This window comes from Taudactylus pleione, unplaced genomic scaffold (assembly GCF_031769625.1).
Source record: "Taudactylus pleione unplaced genomic scaffold, aTauple2 ptg000545l, whole genome shotgun sequence".
Taxonomy (NCBI): domain Eukaryota; kingdom Metazoa; phylum Chordata; class Amphibia; order Anura; family Myobatrachidae; genus Taudactylus; species Taudactylus pleione.
Window position 1 is genome coordinate 6,687,003 of NW_028284947.1, and position 19,702 is coordinate 6,706,704.

At 47.5% G+C, this 19,702-nt stretch overlaps 1 protein-coding gene across 1 annotated transcript in view; it reads right to left on the reverse strand.

The window, feature by feature from the left end:
- The window catches only part of TK2 (thymidine kinase 2), a 52,883-nt gene that overhangs the window by 10,253 nt on the left and 22,928 nt on the right, over window positions 1–19,702 (reverse strand). Inside the window, exon 7 of the mRNA XM_088451285.1 lies at window positions 3,342–3,430. Coding sequence (XP_088307411.1) covers window positions 3,342–3,430 — 89 coding nt within the window. The remainder of the gene's footprint in view (window positions 1–3,341; window positions 3,431–19,702) is intronic.

A 19,702-nucleotide genomic window follows, 5' to 3' on the forward strand; every position in this document is an offset into this window, starting at 1 on the left:
TAGATAAGTAGCGATTCATGCACCCTCACCTGTTTTGAGAAGAGATGCAGTATATGCCATTGGTGTGGTTCAGTCTTCTCTTTTTTTTTCTCTTTGTGTTTTAATTTTTTTTTGTTCCCTATTCCGTTCTGTGCATGTGTCTGGCGAGCAGACTGGTGGTGGGGAGGCGTGGAGACACTGCGTGCAGACCGGAGGAGGGATAGACGCCGCGTGCAGACCGGAGGGGGGAGAGACGCCGCGTGCAGACCGGAGGGGGGAGAGACGCCGCGTGCAGACCGGAGGGGGGAGAGACGTCGCCTGCAGACCGGAGGGGGGAGAGACGTCGCCTGCAGACCGGAGGGGGGAGAGACGTCGCCTGCAGACCGGAGGGGGGAGAGACGTCGCCTGCAGACCGGAGGGGAGAGAGACGTCGCCTGCAGACCGGAGGGGAGAGAGACGTCGCCTGCAGACCGGAGGGGAGAGAGACGTCGCCTGCAGACCGGAGGGGAGAGAGACGTCGCCTGCAGACCGGAGGGGAGAGAGACGTCGCCTGCAGACCGGAGGGGAGAGAGACGTCGCCTGCAGACCGGAGGGGAGAGAGACGTCGCCTGCAGACCGGAGGGGAGAGAGACGTCGCCTGCAGACCGGAGGGGAGAGAGACGTCGCCTGCAGACCGGAGGGGAGAGAGACGTCGCCTGCAGACCGGAGGGGAGAGAGACGTCGCCTGCAGACCGGAGGGGAGAGAGACGTCGCCTGCAGACCGGAGGGGAGAGAGACGTCGCCTGCAGACCGGAGGGGAGAGAGACGTCGCCTGCAGACCGGAGGGGAGAGAGACGTCGCCTGCAGACCGGAGGGGAGAGAGACGTCGCCTGCAGACCGGAGGGGAGAGAGACGTCGCCTGCAGACCGGAGGGGAGAGAGACGTCGCCTGCAGACCGGAGGGGAGAGAGACGTCGCCTGCAGACCGGAGGGGAGAGAGACGTCGCCTGCAGACCGGAGGGGAGAGAGACGTCGCCTGCAGACCGGAGGGGAGAGAGACGTCGCCTGCAGACCGGAGGGGAGAGAGACGTCGCCTGCAGACCGGAGGGGAGAGAGACGTCGCCTGCAGACCGGAGGGGAGAGAGACGTCGCCTGCAGACCGGAGGGGGGAGAGACGTCGCCTGCAGACCGGAGGGGGGAGAGACGTCGCCTGCAGACCGGAGGGGAGAGAGACGTCGCCTGCAGACCGGAGGGGAGAGAGACGTCGCCTGCAGACCGGAGGGGAGAGAGACGTCGCCTGCAGACCGGAGGGGAGAGAGACGTCGCCTGCAGACCGGAGGGGAGAGAGACGTCGCCTGCAGACCGGAGGGGAGAGAGACGTCGCCTGCAGACCGGAGGGGAGAGAGACGTCGCCTGCAGACCGGAGGGGAGAGAGACGTCGCCTGCAGACCGCAGGGGAGAGAGATGCCGCGTGCAGAACTGGGGGTGGGGGGCGTAGAGACACAGCGTACAGAACTGTGGGTTGGGGGCACGTAGAGACACAGCGTGCAGACCGGGAGTGGGGGGGGCGTGAAGACACTGCGTGCAGACCGGAGGGGGGAGAGCCACTGCGTGCAGACCAAAGGGGAGAGAGATGCTGTGTGCAGACCGGAGGGCATGGAGACACTGCGTGCAGAACTGTGGGTGGGGGGGTGGGGCGTAGAGACACAGCGTGCAGACCGGGGAGTGGGGGGTGAAGACACGGCATGCAGAACTGGGGGGGCTAGTCACAGCGTGCAGATCGCAGGGGGGGCAGCAGGGACTCAGCAGAGTGAGGTGACCCGGCAGATATACATACAGCATGGCAATCAGTAGGGTGACTGTGACCCAGCTGTTGGGAGTGATTACATTCAAGCAATGAGTAGAAAAGATCTGTCAGATCTTTATTGCCCATTGCTTAAATGGCAGCGTCTAGTCATTGCACAGACAAAGAAGGGGGGCAGAGTTGCCAGCATGAGTGAAGGGATTAGAGATCAGAATGGGTATGAAATACCCCCTAACCCTAACCCTCCTTAGGGGTGCCTAACCCTAACTTCCCCCCCAAGTGCCTAACCCTAACCACCCTCTTCCCAGCTACCTAAACCTAAGTCACCCCCGGGGGTGCCTAACCCTAACCCTCCCTCCCCCTAGCCTAACCCTCCCGGACCCTAACCCTCCTTAGGGGTGCCTAACCCTAACTTCCCCCCCAAGTGCCTAAACCTAACCCTCCCCCCCCCCCCCGCGGCTGTCCGCTCACGGCGCCCGCCATCACTACGTTCGTGATGCCGGGCACCGGTCTCCCGGCGTCTGGGAAATGCGGGCGTCTACATCTAGACGCCCGGCATTTCACCCTTGCCGGGATAAGACAGTCGGGAAGCCGGCTGCCGGTATATAGGCAGTCGGCTTCCCGATTGCTTCCCTAGAGATCAGTCCTTGCTGCTCTTATCCCCTCATCAGCATCCTTACGCCATGCGATGCAGCAAAAGAAACGAAAAGTGGAGCGAAAACACACTCAATATACAATAGTATGGGGATGAGATTTTGGCGCGGAGCAAGGGCACGGCTGGAGAAGAGACAAGTTTAACACAAAACAGGGCTTTTCTCAGCTCCATGAATAGACCCCAATGATACATAGCAAGGGTCACGCGTATCAGACCTGTCTTTTGCCAGTGTAACCTGGATGGTACGTTTCCCTGCTACCTTTCCTCAGTTATGCATCTTATTAGTCAGCTAATTGGCTAGTTGGATAGATAATCTTTAGCTGTGTGGCCGGCTTAGTATTCTTATAGTGTATTAGGTACAGAGAATTGGTGTATGGCCTGGCTAAGTAGCAAAGTCTGTTCCACAATAAATGGGGCTATTTGAAATTAAGTGTATATGTGGACACATCTATATAAAGTGTCATTACAGAAGAACAAAATGCATGTCTGATTATTAATGTGGTAGTTTTATCGCCTGACAATGAAGATACAATATGAGATATACATGTTTCCACTGACAATCAGTTTATATTCATTGTGTAACTTACATTAGTATTATTAATCAATTCATGGCCAAACAGTTGCCACCCTTACATAACCAACCATTTCTTCAGTTGCATTGGTTTCAGCTATTACTTTCTTTTAAAGCAAAGCAAACTATACCTGCCACTTGCATTAATGAACTAATCAGGAGTCACTTAGATGGAGAAGACCATAAAAGTAAATAACGAGTATGTAAGAATGACAGTTTTACACCTTTGAGTAAGAACATATTAATTCAGAGGTAATGGTACAATTATATTAATGTTTGGAAAACACAATTGCCCCTAGTTCAACTCATACATAAAAGCACATATGCTCCCAAAGTATTAAAGAACATTTTTACCTATCAGGTCAACAGAGATGTCAATGTTCTTTGTGATCCAGTTAAACCACTCTGTTAACACCACATAATCCACATCCGGCATCTTCCCACTGCAAAATACACAGCAGGCAGAAGAGTTAATAGAGATGTCACAGTCTGAGAAGTCTCAACGTGAAAAGGGATTAAACGCTACCAACAACGACCATTTATCTGTGCTGGGAAATGACATTTGTAATGGCGAACGTATCCTATCTGCAGATTATCACTCTCTCTGCAGGGTGCTTAGAAAGCTAGGTAAAAAAATTGTTATCGGTGTTAGGGTAGCAACGGGTCAGAGACTTTGCAAACAGACATACATACAGACAATACTGATACAGAGCGCCAGTGTGCCCTGTGCCGCTCTCTAAACCCATGATGTCACACCTAGGGGGCGGGGCTGCTGGCTCTGGGAAGTAGAGCACTGCTGGGAGCGTTACAATTATAGACTCTGGGAATCTTTAGGGGGGGTTCTTGTTGTTCAGACCAAGGCAATAAGAAAATTATTATATGTCTTCCTTCTATCATACTGAATCTCTGGCACCTCACTGGATTTTCAGCAGAAGGCGAGGGGTTAGATTAGGGGTGGGCAGTAAGTGCCCCCACCAGATGATGTAAAACTACACATACCAGAATGCCTTGCCAGTTTTGCTATTTGGCCATGCTAGAAATGTTGCAATGCATGCTGGGATTTGTAATTCAACAGCTGGAGGGCCGCTAATTGCCACCCTTGGGTTAGATGGTTCGGGCAGCAGCAGAACAAACCAATCAGGTGTTGAGTCTTTCCTCATGTCTTATGTCATTAGGAGACACCCAGCACACAGCTCATGGAGGAGGGAAATCTGCAGGGGGAAGAGTGTTAGCACTGTCAGTGTGTCTGTCGGCCCTGTGAGCCTGTCTGCCAGCATGGCCAGTGTGCCTTTCCCTTAATCCTATTTAGGTTTCTGTCTGCCCTCTTAGTGAGTCTGTGTCCTCCAGTCCGGTCGTCAGCCGGAAACTTAGTTGCTTTTATAATGCAGAGTGACAGTCCACCACTAAGGGATCTAGGGGCCTAATCTACAATTAAAATGTTGAAATTTAGACGACAAATATTGACTAATTGTAAAATGTCAGTATTTGTTCTAAGGGCATAAAACACACAAGGTAACCATGGCAACGTAAAACAATCGCATTTTACTTGCCTTCTTTAGTCTTATAACATTGTGAATTGCAACATTTTGGGACTAAAAGAATTAAACTACAAAAAAGTATTGCAGCAGTCTTCCTTTGCCTTGTTCCTAAATCAAGCACTCAGAAACCCCTTTGAAGAAATCCTGCTTTTGCACCTGAGAAGTAAAAATGACACTAGGTAAATAACACATTTAAAGCAAAACTAGTTCCTCTTTGTTGCACAAGGAAAGTAGAGAGTGCTGGCATTGTGTTTCAAATAGGGAAGTTATTGAAAAATTCAAAACATCCAAAAACACGCAGCACTGCACCGTGTCACGCTGGAGGTTTAGTAATAGAAAGTTATTTTATGCAATGGGTGACCAGCCTTAAAAGCATGTGATCGTACTGTATAATTCAATGTGCAGTGAAAAAAATAAATTAAAAAAACTGCCATTTTTGCACACGCGATTCAATTCAGCGCAATGTTAAATAGCCCCGGGAAGGAGCTCCTGGAGCTATTCAATTAACCACTCTGTTACGTTCGACTAGAGAATTTCTGCTCGCACCCTCCCGAGGTGCAAGCAGAAATCCAACTTGAGTGCCGTCTGCGATGCAATTTTCCGGTTAAGCGCGACGCTAACAGTCTCGCGGCCGGCGCGTAAGTCAGAGAATGACGGTTACTGCAACTAAACACCAATCTTAAGGCGTGGTAACCGCCATTCTTCGACTTAAGTGGTTCTAGTCCGACTTAACAGTGCGGTCAATTGAATAGCTCAGGGAACACCTTCCCGGGGCTCAGAATTGTGCTGAATTGAATCATCCCTCCCCCCTTATAATGAAAACCATTCAGAAGAACACGAGCAACAAAAAGGAGCAGTATACGGATTTGTTTTTAATACAAGGTTTGTTCTGTGCAGCTTTTTTGTTTAATAAAAGTGATATACTCCAATATCAGATATTTTCTGTACAAGTGATCCTTGGAAAGGTCCATCAAGTATTTTAAGTTATTTTGAATATCATTGTCGAAGTCACTTTGCCCAGTGAAGTAACACAGTTGCTGATGTGAAGAATTCTAATGTGCTGAGCAGTGGCTATCTACTTGCCACTTAGCCAAGTATTCTACACACAGCGGAGACACCAACATTGTCACTAGCGTCTATGTACGCAGCGGCTGTGCGACAATATGTAAATATGACCGTATGTAAATGCCGCAGCAGGCGTCTTGTGTAAAAAGATGCCTCCTGCTGTGTTCTCGATTCGCTGGTGCGTCTGAAGATACAGCATGGGACCATCTACGTGAACATCTGACATCTGCGTAAGCCCTCGGGTTACTCAGGATGCCCAGGCAATCAAGTTGCCGTCACCAGTGAAGCTGCTTCCAAGGACACAACCACTGGCATCATCACACCCAGGAAAATAGGGCAGACGTCTCCCCAGTTTCTGGAATGCCTTCGCTGTGCACAATCGTGCTGCGGCTTTTGGGGGACTGTAACTGACATTGCAGAAACAGATCTGCAAATATCGGAGATGTACATAAATATCGAATCTTGACAACACAAACTATCAATTCACTCGTATCCAGTTATCGTCTTCGTGAGGCTGCAACTAATTGGTGTATGAGATGGACATGCTTTAAAATCCATTCTATCCTTGTTCTTCCTATACTGTATGTAGGTATACACTTTAAGAATAATGAAGTGGGAGGAACCAAAGTGTCTATTCTGCCTGTATTACAGCTCAGACAAATAGCGGACTGTAGGTCCTGTGCATAGTTATAGTACAGTTACATCACAGTTGTAGCTGAAATGTATATAAAATCCCTAGGCCATCTGCTCTTAAGACTTGCAGCTTAGTGAATTATAAAGTCTAACGTACTTTACTGTATATACTACATGGAGCGTTTGCAGCTTCAAACCAGACAGAAACATATTTCATCTGTAGATTGCGAATGGTCTTTATTTTTATGTGGACAACAACTTGCATTAATCTAAATAACTCCCAATATTATAAGTGTAAAAAACAAACAAAATAAGAGTTCCAACCATCCAGGCAAGGCCTAGATCTGTCCAACCACTTTGTCATGTCAACTCTTCCCCACAGAAAATGGCGTGGTAATGAATGGAAATCAAGGTTACAATTTCAAGTACCCTAAGGTCTGTTGGGGTATGCAAACTTGCAGTCCTCGGAATGTAATAAGATGACTATTTCAATACGATTAAATTGCATTTTAGAGATATTAAGCATTTGCTATACACCTTTTACACTGGCCTGAAAATCCTGGGCTGATGCACGTGAACGTGCATCAATCTGGGAATTTTCTCAGTGTAAACGAATCCACCCGGGTACGGTTCCAACTCGGGTAGCTTGCAGGGTTGGTGAAAGGTCGCTCCCGTGTCACCCTGCAGTGTAAATGGCGCGATAAGGGTCATGACCCAGATCGTGCCCGATTGGCCGGCTTCAGTGGCGCTTGGAGAGAACATCATCTCTAAGCATCCACTGCAGTGCAAAGCCGGAAGAGCTGGGTCACTGCAGACCCAGCTCCGGTGTGGCCGGCATCAGTAGTGCTTGGAGAGGACATCATCTCCAAGAGTCCACTGCAATGTCGGAAGAGCCAGGTCACTGCAGACCCGGCTCCGGTGTGAGCGGTACACCAGGGTCAGTGCCGCGGTGTAAAAGGGGTCTGTCCTGGGTTAGAAACATGTTCCAAATCCCAAGGGGTATAAGAGACTTCTGGAGAATGCCAGACAGTTACCACCAGTGCTGCAAGCAGCCTCCAGATAATTGCAGTCAGGAGAGAAGAACCAACTGCTGTATACAATGTATCACAAATGATTTTCAAAAGATTATCAATCTGCCAGTCTTTGTGTCGTTATACCGATTTGCATAAAGTGTTGCTGTTCTATTGCTCGTGCTAGCTAGGCAGCAAAATATACATGTATGGCATCAGCTAATCAACTGTGATCTGATATTTTGCAGGAAAATAAAAATCTCATTTTACATAATTAAAAAGTGGGTTAGAGCAAGTAGAGATGGGTTTAAACCTTTCATCCATTCAACTAATGCACTGCCAGGTGGCGAAATATGTACCAGCAACACAACCTCCAGCAGTTGAGAGAGGATGGAATTCCCCGGTCTAAAGGTTACAGATAAGCAGCAGTTAGAAATAACAGAACAGAAATATTAACTTAGATTACTACCAAATGCAAAAAAAAAGCAAAAGGAACAATAAAAAAACCACAACTGTTATATATATTTATATATTATATACAGCCCTCTATTACACACACCTATGCATGCAAACATTTGGCCACCCCTGATGAAATGGAAGAGAAGATAAGTTTATACGGAATCAGCATGCATGACCGCCGGACCTCAGCCCCCGGCCCCCTCTTAGGGATGCCTAACCTCCAACCCCTAGTGCCTAACCCCAACCTCCCCCTGGTGGTGCCCAAGTCCCCCTGGGAATCCCTAAACCTAACGCCCACCTGTCCCGTCCCCCCCCCCCCCGGCAGCTATGAGCTCCCGGCACCCGGTTTACCTATGTTCGGTATGCCGGGCGTCGGGATTTCGGTGTGGGGCTAACGATAGGTGTCTGTATTTAGACGCCTATCATTAGTCCCATGCCGGACTTTCACTGTCGGGAGGTCGGCGGTCGGCATTTCGACCGTCGGCTTCCTGACTACATCCCATTTATATAACCTCTGCAAGATAGACTTAAATGTGTAAAAACCGTGCATATGGCATGTACAAATGTTTGAGCATCTGCTCAGGTGATTCATTAATGTTTTTTGCTTTATTTACTTTCAACGTTTAACTTAACTCACTAGGTAAAGGCCAAACCAGCTGAAAAAATAATCTGAACTCTCTAAAGCTGGGCAAAGTTGGGCTGTTCTTTCGAATTTGAACCAATCATGCGATATTGCAAGAGTGTGGACGCGCCTTCCAAAATATCTTGTAGGAAGAAAACTGGTGGGATCAAAGGAGCGCATCTTTTGTGCAGTTTTATATTATATTATATAAATCCGATTCGACCAGGCCAGATTGGACCAATGGTGCAATGTGTACAAACCTTCCACCATTCTTGTGATTCTACACCAGCAGCAGCGCCACCTCGGTGGGTGGTACATTTTCTTTCGATATTTTGGCAGTTGGGGATTGAAGGTGGGCAGTATGATTGTATAGGTGTGTACGTACCTATCGGCACTATGGTAAGGACTTCCGATTGGGAATTATATCGATCAAAACATTGTATCGAAAGAGTGATCGCAAAGGTGTATACCCAGCTTATCCCAGTTGTTCTCAAATCCAATCCTCCAGTACCCCCAACAGCTCACATATTCAGGATTTCTGTCTGTGCCATCTGGAGGGACAATTGCTGACCCAGTAATAGAATAACTACCTGTGCATGACTAAAGACTTCCACAAAACATGCTGGTAGTACTTGAGGACTGGAGTTGAGAACAAGTACTCTAACCTCTCAGGGTGTTGGGACTACTCTCAACAACCATTTTACAGATGTGTCCTTGTTCATCTCACCCTCACACCGGGCATTTCTCGACATGCAACAAAACACAATATGCCCGGCATGAGTGAGCGGCCAGTTCCCGTGCAACTTAGCTAGTGTTGGGCCAGTTTCAGTGCAACTTGGCTAGCGTTGGGCCAGTTCCCGTGCAACTTGGCTAGCGCTGGGCCAGTTCCCGTGCAACTTGGCTAGCGTTGGGCCAGTTCCCGTGCAACTTGGCTAGCGTTGGGCCAGTTCCCGTGCAACTTGGCTAGCGTTGGGCCAGTTCCCGTGCAACTTAGCTAGCGTTGGGCCAGTTCCCGTGCAACCTAGCTAGCGTTGGGCCAGTTCCCGTGCAACTTAGCTAGCGCTGGGCCAGTTCCCGTGCAACTTGGCTAGCGCTGGGCCAGTTCCCGTGCAACTTGGCTAGCGTTGGGCCAGTTTCCGTGCAACTTGGCTAGCGTTGGGCCAGTTCCCGTGCAACTTGGCTAGCGTTGGGCCAGTTCCCGTGCAACTTGGCTAGCGTTGGGCCAGTTCCCGTGCAACTTGGCTAGCGCTGGGCCAGTTCCCGTGCAACTTGGCTAGCGCTGGGCCAATTCCCGTGCAACTTGGCTAGCGTTGGGCCAGTTCCCGTGCAACTTGGCTAGCGTTGGGCCAGTTCCCGTGCAACTTGGCTAGCGTTGGGCCAGTTCCCGTGCAACTTGGCTAGCGTTGGGCCAGTTCCCGTGCAACTTGGCTAGCGTTGGGCTAGTTCCCGTGCAACTTGGCTAGCGTTGGGCCAGTTCCCGTGCAACTTGGCTAGCGTTGGGCCAGTTCCCGTGCAACTTAGCTAGCGTTGGGCCAGTTCCCGTGCAACTTAGCTAGCGTTGGGCCAGTTCCCGTGCAACTTAGCTAGCGTTGGGTGTCTTTTTTTGCAGAAAATATGCCTAAGTCGCAATTCGAAGCAACGAGGATGCTTGTATATTTGTGATATAGGACACTTGTATATTTGTGTGCAACAGAGTCTGTAAAGCCAGCTTTGCGTGGAAGAAAGCTGCGGCCGCTGCATTGTCGCATTTTGCAGGCTGATTGAGATACTCAGTCGCACACAGATATATAAAATTAATCTGCAGAGTCTCCTGGTGTGTCCTAGTCGCATTGCTTCTTGGACGCGTTTTCGGCAGAAAAAGACGCCCAACACTAATAGAGTCTCACAGTACAAGGTGAGCCGAGAGGAGCTGTTAGGCGCAACTGCAAAGTCGAGTGAGGACACATCTGTATGTCTCTTAGCAGCTGACCGAGAGCATGAAAATAAAGGGTAATTGACAGTCACAAGGCAGCAGAAGAGTGCTTCCTGGTTGGAATCTCTACAGTCAGAGAAAAATGGAAGTTAAAAGGGAAACTGGTGAAGTTCAGGCATGATCAGGAGTCCCAGAAAAGGCCGCTGCAATGATATGAGACTTATGAATGTTTGTCCATCTGACTAGTTTACAAGCAGTATTATTAAACAACCAGCACAGCACAACTTGTCAGAAGAACACCTTTCCTACAACCTCCTCAGAAAACTCAATATCTGATATTTACAAAACAATATACTTACATAAGCCAGATACTTTTTTTGTTGTTGTAAAGCACTGCTGTTTACTAAGTAAACAACAATGCAACTTATTCGCAACAACCACAAAAGATACATTTGGAGATAAATAAGTGAAGCATTAGAAGAAAAGAACACAACCATTACACATGAGGATCAATTTACTAAGCTTTGGGTAAATGCCTCAACCAATGACACAGGAAACATTGTCCGGGTAGAAAGAAGGATGGAAACAACTAAACGTTAACAAATGCTAGAAGCTACAGAAATTTGAGGTGAAAAGGGGTGAAACATTTTAGCAACGATCCACAAGTAACCACTTAACATGTTACAATCAACAGTGAAGAACTTACAGCAAGGAAACATTAAGGATTTGGAATGACCTTCAGAGTCCTCAGATTTAAACATTAATGAAAACCAGTGGAGAGATCACAAACATGCTGGTCGACGTAATAATATATCTGAACCAGAAGCGTTCTGCTGGGAACAGTGGGAAATATATTATGTTTCCTAAATCAAGAAGAAAAGAAAAAAGTCTCCTTATCAGACATAAGAAATGCTGTGATTTATGCCACAGGAGGTGTTGCCAAGTAATGATTGACAGGGTGCCCACATGAAGTAGCAAGTAGTTGTTTTAACGGATGTTGATTGAATGGTCGATATAGTTTTTCACTAACAGATTAACAGAAACATGCATTGGTGCTCAAAAAATGTAATTCCAGTGTGTTTGTATACACTGTACCCATCTTTCCTTTGCTTGTTTATTATATATACACATACATACATACATACATACATACATGTGTATATGCATTATATACACACACAATTTGTGCTCAAATAGCTTTAAATGTACAGGATTGGCTCTGTCATGTCAAGATTATCTGATGTGACAAAGTATCACACATGATAAATGGGGGTTCTGGACTGTAGACAGACAGTAATTAGATAAACAATGTCTAGATAGACACCAGATGTTAGACAGTCAATAGGTTGACAGGGACAAAAGGTTGACACATTAAAGGTTGACATGTAAGAAGGTTGTCAGGTACAAATGGTCGATAGGGTCAAAAGGTAGACATGAAAATAGTCGACACGAAAAAATTGTAGACATGATTTTTTTGGTCTTTTAGGGTTAGGCATTTACTGGTGGGTTAGGGACTTACCCCCACGGTTAGGGTTAAGGCACTTGCCCAGACGTTTAGGGTTAGGCACTTACCAGAGGGTTAGGGCTAACCACTAGAAGGAACGGTTAGGGTCAGGCACCTACCCCAACGCTTAGGCACTAGGAGGGAGGGTTGGGGTTAGGGTGAAGATTAGGGCTAATGTAATATAATAAAAAAAAAAATCATGTGTCGACCATTTTTGTCGACCTTTTGACCCTGTCGACCTCTTTACATGTCGACATTTAGTCTGTCTAACATCTGGTGTCTACCTAGACATTGTCTAATTACTGTCTATCTCTTATACCACACCCGATAAATTGGGAAGGCAAAATAGTAATACAGAGATAATACAGTAATACATAGCGGCATATTGACTATTCACAGAGCTCCCTCTGCTGGCGACTTCTTTAAATTATTCTCCATTCATTGGTGATCTAGAAAACTTGGGAGTGTCTAAAAGTTACATTTCCATTTTATAACTGTTATTAGCTCTTTTAATAACACAAGGTATAATAAACTGTTGTTTAAATTTGACACATCCGTTTCTTAGAATATATTTATGAATCATACATTACCTGATAAGCGCTGATTCTTTATATTTATCTGCACCTTTGGTTATTTATGCAGTGATTGACAATCCTATACCGGCTGCTACATGGTAGCGCACTGTAACAACAATATATATCTCCAACTGTCTCTGCTTTTTCTTCCTGTGTATTATAACACTTTCTTATACTTAACATGTCTAAGAGGCCTATTTATCATTTATTTGCATTTTTCGGGGGATAGTTGCAAATATTTCGTATCCCCCCGATGTATTGTGGATGAACAATTTCCATTTCCAACAACAGTCGCCGCAGTCCCCATAGGTTTCTATGAGGGATGCGCTGCTGTCAGATTTACAGAAAATAAGTCATATATTCAAAAGTAGAAGCTGCAGGAACAACTAGACAGATGGGATAAAATGTAATAAACAATGACCCTTAGTCCAAAAATGCCCAAAGCTTTTTCTTGACTACACAAAGGGCTGAATTAACAATGGGACGGGTGGAGCTGCAGCTCCAGGCCCCATATGAAAATAGGCCCACAGCAGGGCCAGACTGAGAACAGAAAGAGGCAGAAGGAGCAGAGTGGGAGGAACCAGACGGACAAACTGCATGAAAGAAAATAGCCTGAAGCAGGACTAGGTCAATGTACAGGGGTTACTGCACTGGGCTGCACAGGGCTAATCTGCACGGGACAGTGGAGACTGAGAAAGAGAGATTCTCACCTCCACCATCTAGGACCGGGCACATGAAGAAACATGGGTCAGCTGATGCAGTGTGCACACTGGGGAGTCTTCTGTGGAGCTCCTACCTGCTGCTGCCTGGCTGTGTCACAAAACAGGCTACTATGCCCCTGGGAGCAGCAAGTGTAAGTGAAATGTACAATAAGAAAGATGCCTGTATTAATTTTAAAATGGACTGGATAGAGACTATGGTACAAAAAGAAAAAAAGGTGGAATGTTTTTCTTTTCTTTATGGGAAACATACATAGATACACTTCCAATTACCACAAGAAAACAAATACACCATAGATTGAAAAATACAACATGGAATCTCACAAGACTAGCGGTAGATGATCCTCCTACTATTATTATTTAGTAAGAGGGTTTGGTTATTTCTCTCTCCAGATCAATAATTTGGTACAGGTTTATTAAAATAGAAATATAAATACAAAGGACAAAGCTGAAGATTTGCTTAACAATTTGAAAGATATATTTTAAAATGCATAATTGTAAATTGTGTAAATGGAATTTATTTTGGTATTATATTTGTTAAATACGATTATGTATTGAATGTTTAATGGCACAAAAAAGAAAATGTCTCATATTATGAATACATACTGTCTCAATAAAAAAAAATTTGAGAAAAAAAAAGAAAGAAAGATTCCTGTAGCTGCTCCTAATGCACAGGGAGGCACAGCATACACAGGTACTAGCAGGAGTACCCCCAATCCTACACAATCAGACGCAGACCCCCCTCCTCCCAGCCTGTCACCACATGCAGAGCAGCAAACAGGTACCTGCAGCCTTCTCCCAGCAGTCTCAGCCCCATTCATGTGTGCAATTGGCTCCAGTCCACTCCCTCCCCCTGACCAGCTGCAGGACATCATTTCTTATTGGGTCTGAGACCAGGGTCAGTCTGGCTGAGGTGTAATTATCACCAATCATACATGTTACTAACTTACATGGAGCTAAAGGTAGAGACATGTCATAGACTGCACTAAAGTCTGTGTGTGCACAGCCCTTAAACCAGCTCCCTAACCCCTCCATACCCACCCACTACTTCTCTGCATCACCTCCCTGACCCCTACATAACATCCACTACTTCTCTGCATCATCTCCCTGACCCCTACATAACATCCACTACTTCTCTGCATCACCTCCCTGACCCCTACATAATATCCACTACTTCTCTATATCACCTCCCTGACCCCTACATAACATCCACTACTTCTCTGCATCACCTCCCTGACCCCTACATAACATCCACTACTTCTCTGCATCACCTCCCTGACCCCTACATAACATCCACTACTTCTCTGCATCATCTCCCTGACCCCTACATAACATCCACTACTTCTCTATATCACCTCCCTGACCCCTACATAACATCCACTACTTCTCTATATCACCTCCCTGACCCCTACATAACATCCACTACTTCTCTATATCACCTCCCTGACCCCTACATAACATCCACTACTTCTCTATATCACCTCCCTGACTCCTACATAACATCCACTACTTCTCTGCATCACCTCCCTGACCCCTACATAACATCCACTACTTCTCTGCATCATCTCCCTGACCCCTACATAACATCCACTACTTCTCTGCATCACCTCCCTGACCCCTACATAACATCCACTACTTCTCTGCATCACCTCCCTGACCCCTACATAACATCCACTACTACTCTGCATCACCTCCCTGACCCCTACATAACATCCACTACTTCTCTGCATCACCTCCCTGACCCCTACATAACATCCACTACTTCTCTGTATCACCTCCCTGACCCCTACATAACATCCACTACTTCTCTATATCACCTCCCTGTCCCCTACATAACATCCACTACTTCTCTGCATCACCTCCCTGACTCCTTCATGCCCTCTACTACCTCCCTGCACTACCATCCTGACCCCTCCATGCCCACTACTACCTCTCAGCACTACCTCCCTTACCCACCTCTACTACTCTGCACTACCCCCGACCCTTATGTGCTCGCCTCTACCTCCCTGCACTGCACCAACCCACCACTACTACTCTGCACTACCCCCGTCCCTTTCATGCCCACTACTACAACTCTGTACTACCCTCTCCCTGCCCACCACTACCACTCTGCACTATACTGCCTTGACCCCTCCATGTTCACCATTACCTCTCTACATTACCGCCCCCCCATACATCTCCATGCCCACATCTTCATCTTTGCATTACCCAAATGACACCTCTATGCCCACCACTACCTCTCTGCCATACTGCCCTGACCCCTGCATGCCAACCACTACCCTCCTGCATTACCCCCTGGGCCCTGACCCCACCATAGCCAACACTACATCTCTGCATTACATAAATGCTTTTTCCTAGCTAGCCCTACATAACTGACCCCCCCATACCAAGCACTACCACACTGACCCTTCCATACCAAGCACTACCACACTGACCCCCCCATACCAAGCACTACAGCACTGACCCCTCCATACCAAGCACTACAGCACTGACCCCTCCATAGCAAGCACTACAACACTGACCCCTATATACCAAGCACTACAACACTGACCCCTCCATACCAAGCACTACCACACTGATCCCTCTATACCAAGCACTACCACACTGACCCCTCCATACCAAGCACTACAACACTGACCCCCCCATACCAAGCACTACAACACTGACCCCTATATACCAAGCACTACAACACTGACCCCTCCATACCAAGCACTACAACACTGACCCCTCCATACCAAGCACTACAGCACTGACCCCTCCATAGCAAGCACTACAACACTGACCCCTATATACCAAGCACTACAACACTGACCCCTCCATACCAAGCACTACCACACTGACCCCTCCATACCAAGCACTACCACACTGACCCCTCCATACCAAGCACTACCACACTGACCCCTCCATACCAAGCACTACAACACTGACCCCCCCATACCAAGCACTACAACACTGACCCCTATATACCAAGCACTACAACACTGACCCCTCCATACCAAGCACTACAACACTGACCCCTCCATACCAAGCACTACAACACTGACCCCTCCATACCAAGCACTACAACACTGACCCCTCCATACCAAGCACTACAACACTGACCCCTATATACCAAGCACTACAACACTGACCCCTCCATACCAAGCACTACAACACTGACCCCTCCATACCAAGCACTACAGCACTGACCCCTCCATACCAAGCACTACAGCACTGACCCCTCCATACCAAGCACTACAGCACTGACCCCTCTATACCAAGCACTACAACACTGACCCCTCCATACCAAGCACTACAACACTGACCCCTCCATACCAAGCACTACATAGCTGACCCCCCCATACCAAGCACTACATAGCTGACCCCCCCATACCAAGCACTACAACACTGACCCCTCCATACCAAGCACTACAACACTGACCCCTCCATACCAAGCACTACATACCTGACCCCTCCACACCAAGCACTACCACACTGACCCCTCCATACCAAGCACTACCACACTGACCCCTCCATACCAAGCAGTGCACCTTTTTCCACTTCTCAAGATAAAGCAAGGTGTAGGGCCTGCCTCCTGTTTGGGCATAAACAAAACATGATAAAGCTTTTCTGCCCAGAAAGGCAGTTATCTTCAAGCAATTTGTTTAAATTTTCTATAATGAATTATAACTTGCTTCAAAGAGATGAGTTTATATGACCAAAAAATTAAAATTGTGACCATCTTCAGTTGCCATGGTGTATTTAGGTCTAAATAGCTTGATGTATACACAACAGCTAGTGTGGTGATGTAGTGTGGGGAGGTCTTGTTGTTATATAGTTCAGGTAGTGCAGAGATGTATCATTGTGATTTAGTGTGGTATGGTGCGGGGATGTATCATTGTGATTTAGTGTGGGGAGGTAGCACAGTGGTATGGTGCGGGGATGTATCATTGTGATTTAGTGTGGGGAGGTAGCACAGTGGTATGGTGCGGGGATGTATCATTGTGATTTAGTGTGGGGAGGTAGTACAGTGATGTAGTGTGGGGATGTAGTACAGTGGTATGGTGCGGGGATGTAGTACAGTGGTATGGTGCGGGGATGTATCATTGTGATTTAGTGTGGGGAGGTAGCACAGTGGTATGGTGCGGGGGATGTATCATTGTGATTTAGTGTGGGGAGGTAGCACAGTGGTATGGTGCGGGGGATGTATCATTGTGATTTAGTGTGGGGAGGTAGCACAGTGGTATGGTGCGGGGATGTATCATTGTGATTTAGTGTGGGGAGGTAGCACAGTGGTATGGTGCGGGGATGTATCATTGTGATTTAGTGTGGGGAGGTAGCACAGTGGTATGGTGCGGGGATGTATCATTGTGATTTAGTGTGGGGAGGTAGCACAGTGGTATGGTGCGGGGATGTATCATTGTGATTTAGTGTGGGGAGGTAGCACAGTGGTATGGTGCGGGGATGTATCATTGTGATTTAGTGTGGGGAGGTAGCACAGTGGTATGGTGCGGGGATGTATCATTGTGATTTAGTGTGGGGAGGTAGCACAGTGGTATGGTGCGGGGATGTATCATTGTGATTTAGTGTGGGGAGGTTGCAGAGTAGTATGGTGCGGGGATGTATCATTGTGATTTAGTGTGGGGAGGTAGCACAGTGGTATGGTGCGGGGATGTATCATTGTGATTTAGTGTGGGGAGGTAGCACAGTTGTATGGTGCGGGGATGCATCATTGTGATTTAGTGTGGGTAGGTAGCACAGTGGTATGGTGCGGGGATGTATCATTGTGATTTAGTGTGGGGAGGTAGCACAGTGGTATGGTGCGGGGATGTATCATTGTGATTTAGTGTGGGGAGGTAGCACAGTGGTATGGTGCGGGGATGTATCATTGTGATTTAGTGTGGGGAGGTAGCACAGTGGTATGGTGCGGGGGATGTATCATTGTGATTTAGTGTGGGGAGGTAGTACAGTGATGTAGTGTGGGGAGATAGTACAGTGATGTAGTGTGGGGAGGTAGCGTAGTGATGTAGTGTGATTTAGTGTGGGGAGGTAGTACAGTGATGTAGTGTGATTTAGTGTGGGGAGGTAGTACAGTGATGTAGTGAGGGAGGTAGCGTAGTGATGTAGTGTGGGAAGGTAGCGTAGTGATGTAGTGTGATTTAGTGTGGGGAGGTAGTACAGTGATGTAGTGTGGGGAGGCAGCGTAGTGATGTAGTGTGATTTAGTGTGGGGAGGTAGTACAGTGATGTAGTGAGGGAGGTAGCGTAGTGATGTAGTGTGATTCAGCGTGGGGAGGTAGTACAGTAATGTACAGTAGTGTGGGGAGGTAGTACAGTGATGTACAGTAGTGTGGGGAGGTGTACAGTGACGTAGTGTGGGGAGGTAGTACAGTGATGTAGTGAGGGAGGTAGCATAGTGATGTAGTGTGATTCAGCGTGGGGAGGTAGTACAGTAATGTACAGTAGTGTGGGGAGGTAGCGTAGTGATGTAGTGTGGGGAGGTAGTACAGTGATGTAGTGTGGGGAGGTAGCATAGTGATGTACAGTAGTGTGGGGAGGTAGCGTAGTGATGTAGTGTGGGTAGGTAGTACAGTGATTTAGTGTGGGGAGGTAGCATAGTGATGTACAGTAGTGTGGGGAGGTAGTACAGTGATGTACAGTAGGGTGGGGAGGTAGTACAGTGATGTACAGTAGTGTGGGGAGGTAGTGCAGTGATTTAGTGTGGGGAGGTAGCATAGTGATGTACAGTAGTGTGGGGAGGTAGTACAGAGATGTAGTGTGGGGAGGTAGCATAGTGATGTACAGTAGTGTGGGGAGGTAGCGTAGTGATGTGTGGGGAGGTAGTACAGTGATGTAGTGTGGGGAGGTAGCATAGTGATGTACAGTAGTGTGGGGAGGTAGCGTAGTGATGTAGTGTGGGGAGGTAGTACAGTGATGTAGTGTGGGGAGGTAGCATAGTGATGTACAGTAGTGTGGGGTGGTAGTACAGTGATGTACAGTAGTGTGGGGAGGTAGTACAGTGATGTACAGTAGTGTGGGAAGGTAGCATAGTGATGTACAGTAGTGTGGGGAGGTAGCGTAGTGATGTAGTGTGATTTAGTGTGGGGAGGTAGTACAGTGATGTAGTGTGATTTAGTGTGGGGAGGTAGTACAGTGATGTACAGTAGTGTGGGGAGGTAGCGTAGTGATGTGTAGGGAGGTAGTACAGTAATGTAGTGTGGGAAGGTAGCATAGTGATGTACAGTAGTGTGGGGAGGTAGTACAGTGATGTACAGTAGTGTGGGGAGGTAGCGTAGTGATGTAGTGTGGGGAGGTAGTACAGTGATGTAGTGTGGGGAGGTAGCATAGTGATGTACAGTAGTGTGGGGTGGTAGTACAGTGATGTACAGTAGTGTGGGGAGGTAGTACAGTGATGTACAGTAGTGTGGGGAGGTAGCGTAGTGATGTAGTGTGGGGAGGTAGTACAGTGATGTAGTGTGGGAAGGTAGCATAGTGATGTACAGTAGTGTGGGGAGGTAGCGTAGTGATGTAGTGTGGGGAGGTAGTACAGTGATGTAGTGTGGGGAGGTAGCATAGTGATGTACAGTAGTGTGGGGTGGTAGTACAGTGATGTACAGTAGTGTGGGGAGGTAGCGTAGTGATGTAATGTGGGGAGGTAGTACAGTGATGTAATGTGGGGAGGTAGTACAGTGATGTAGTG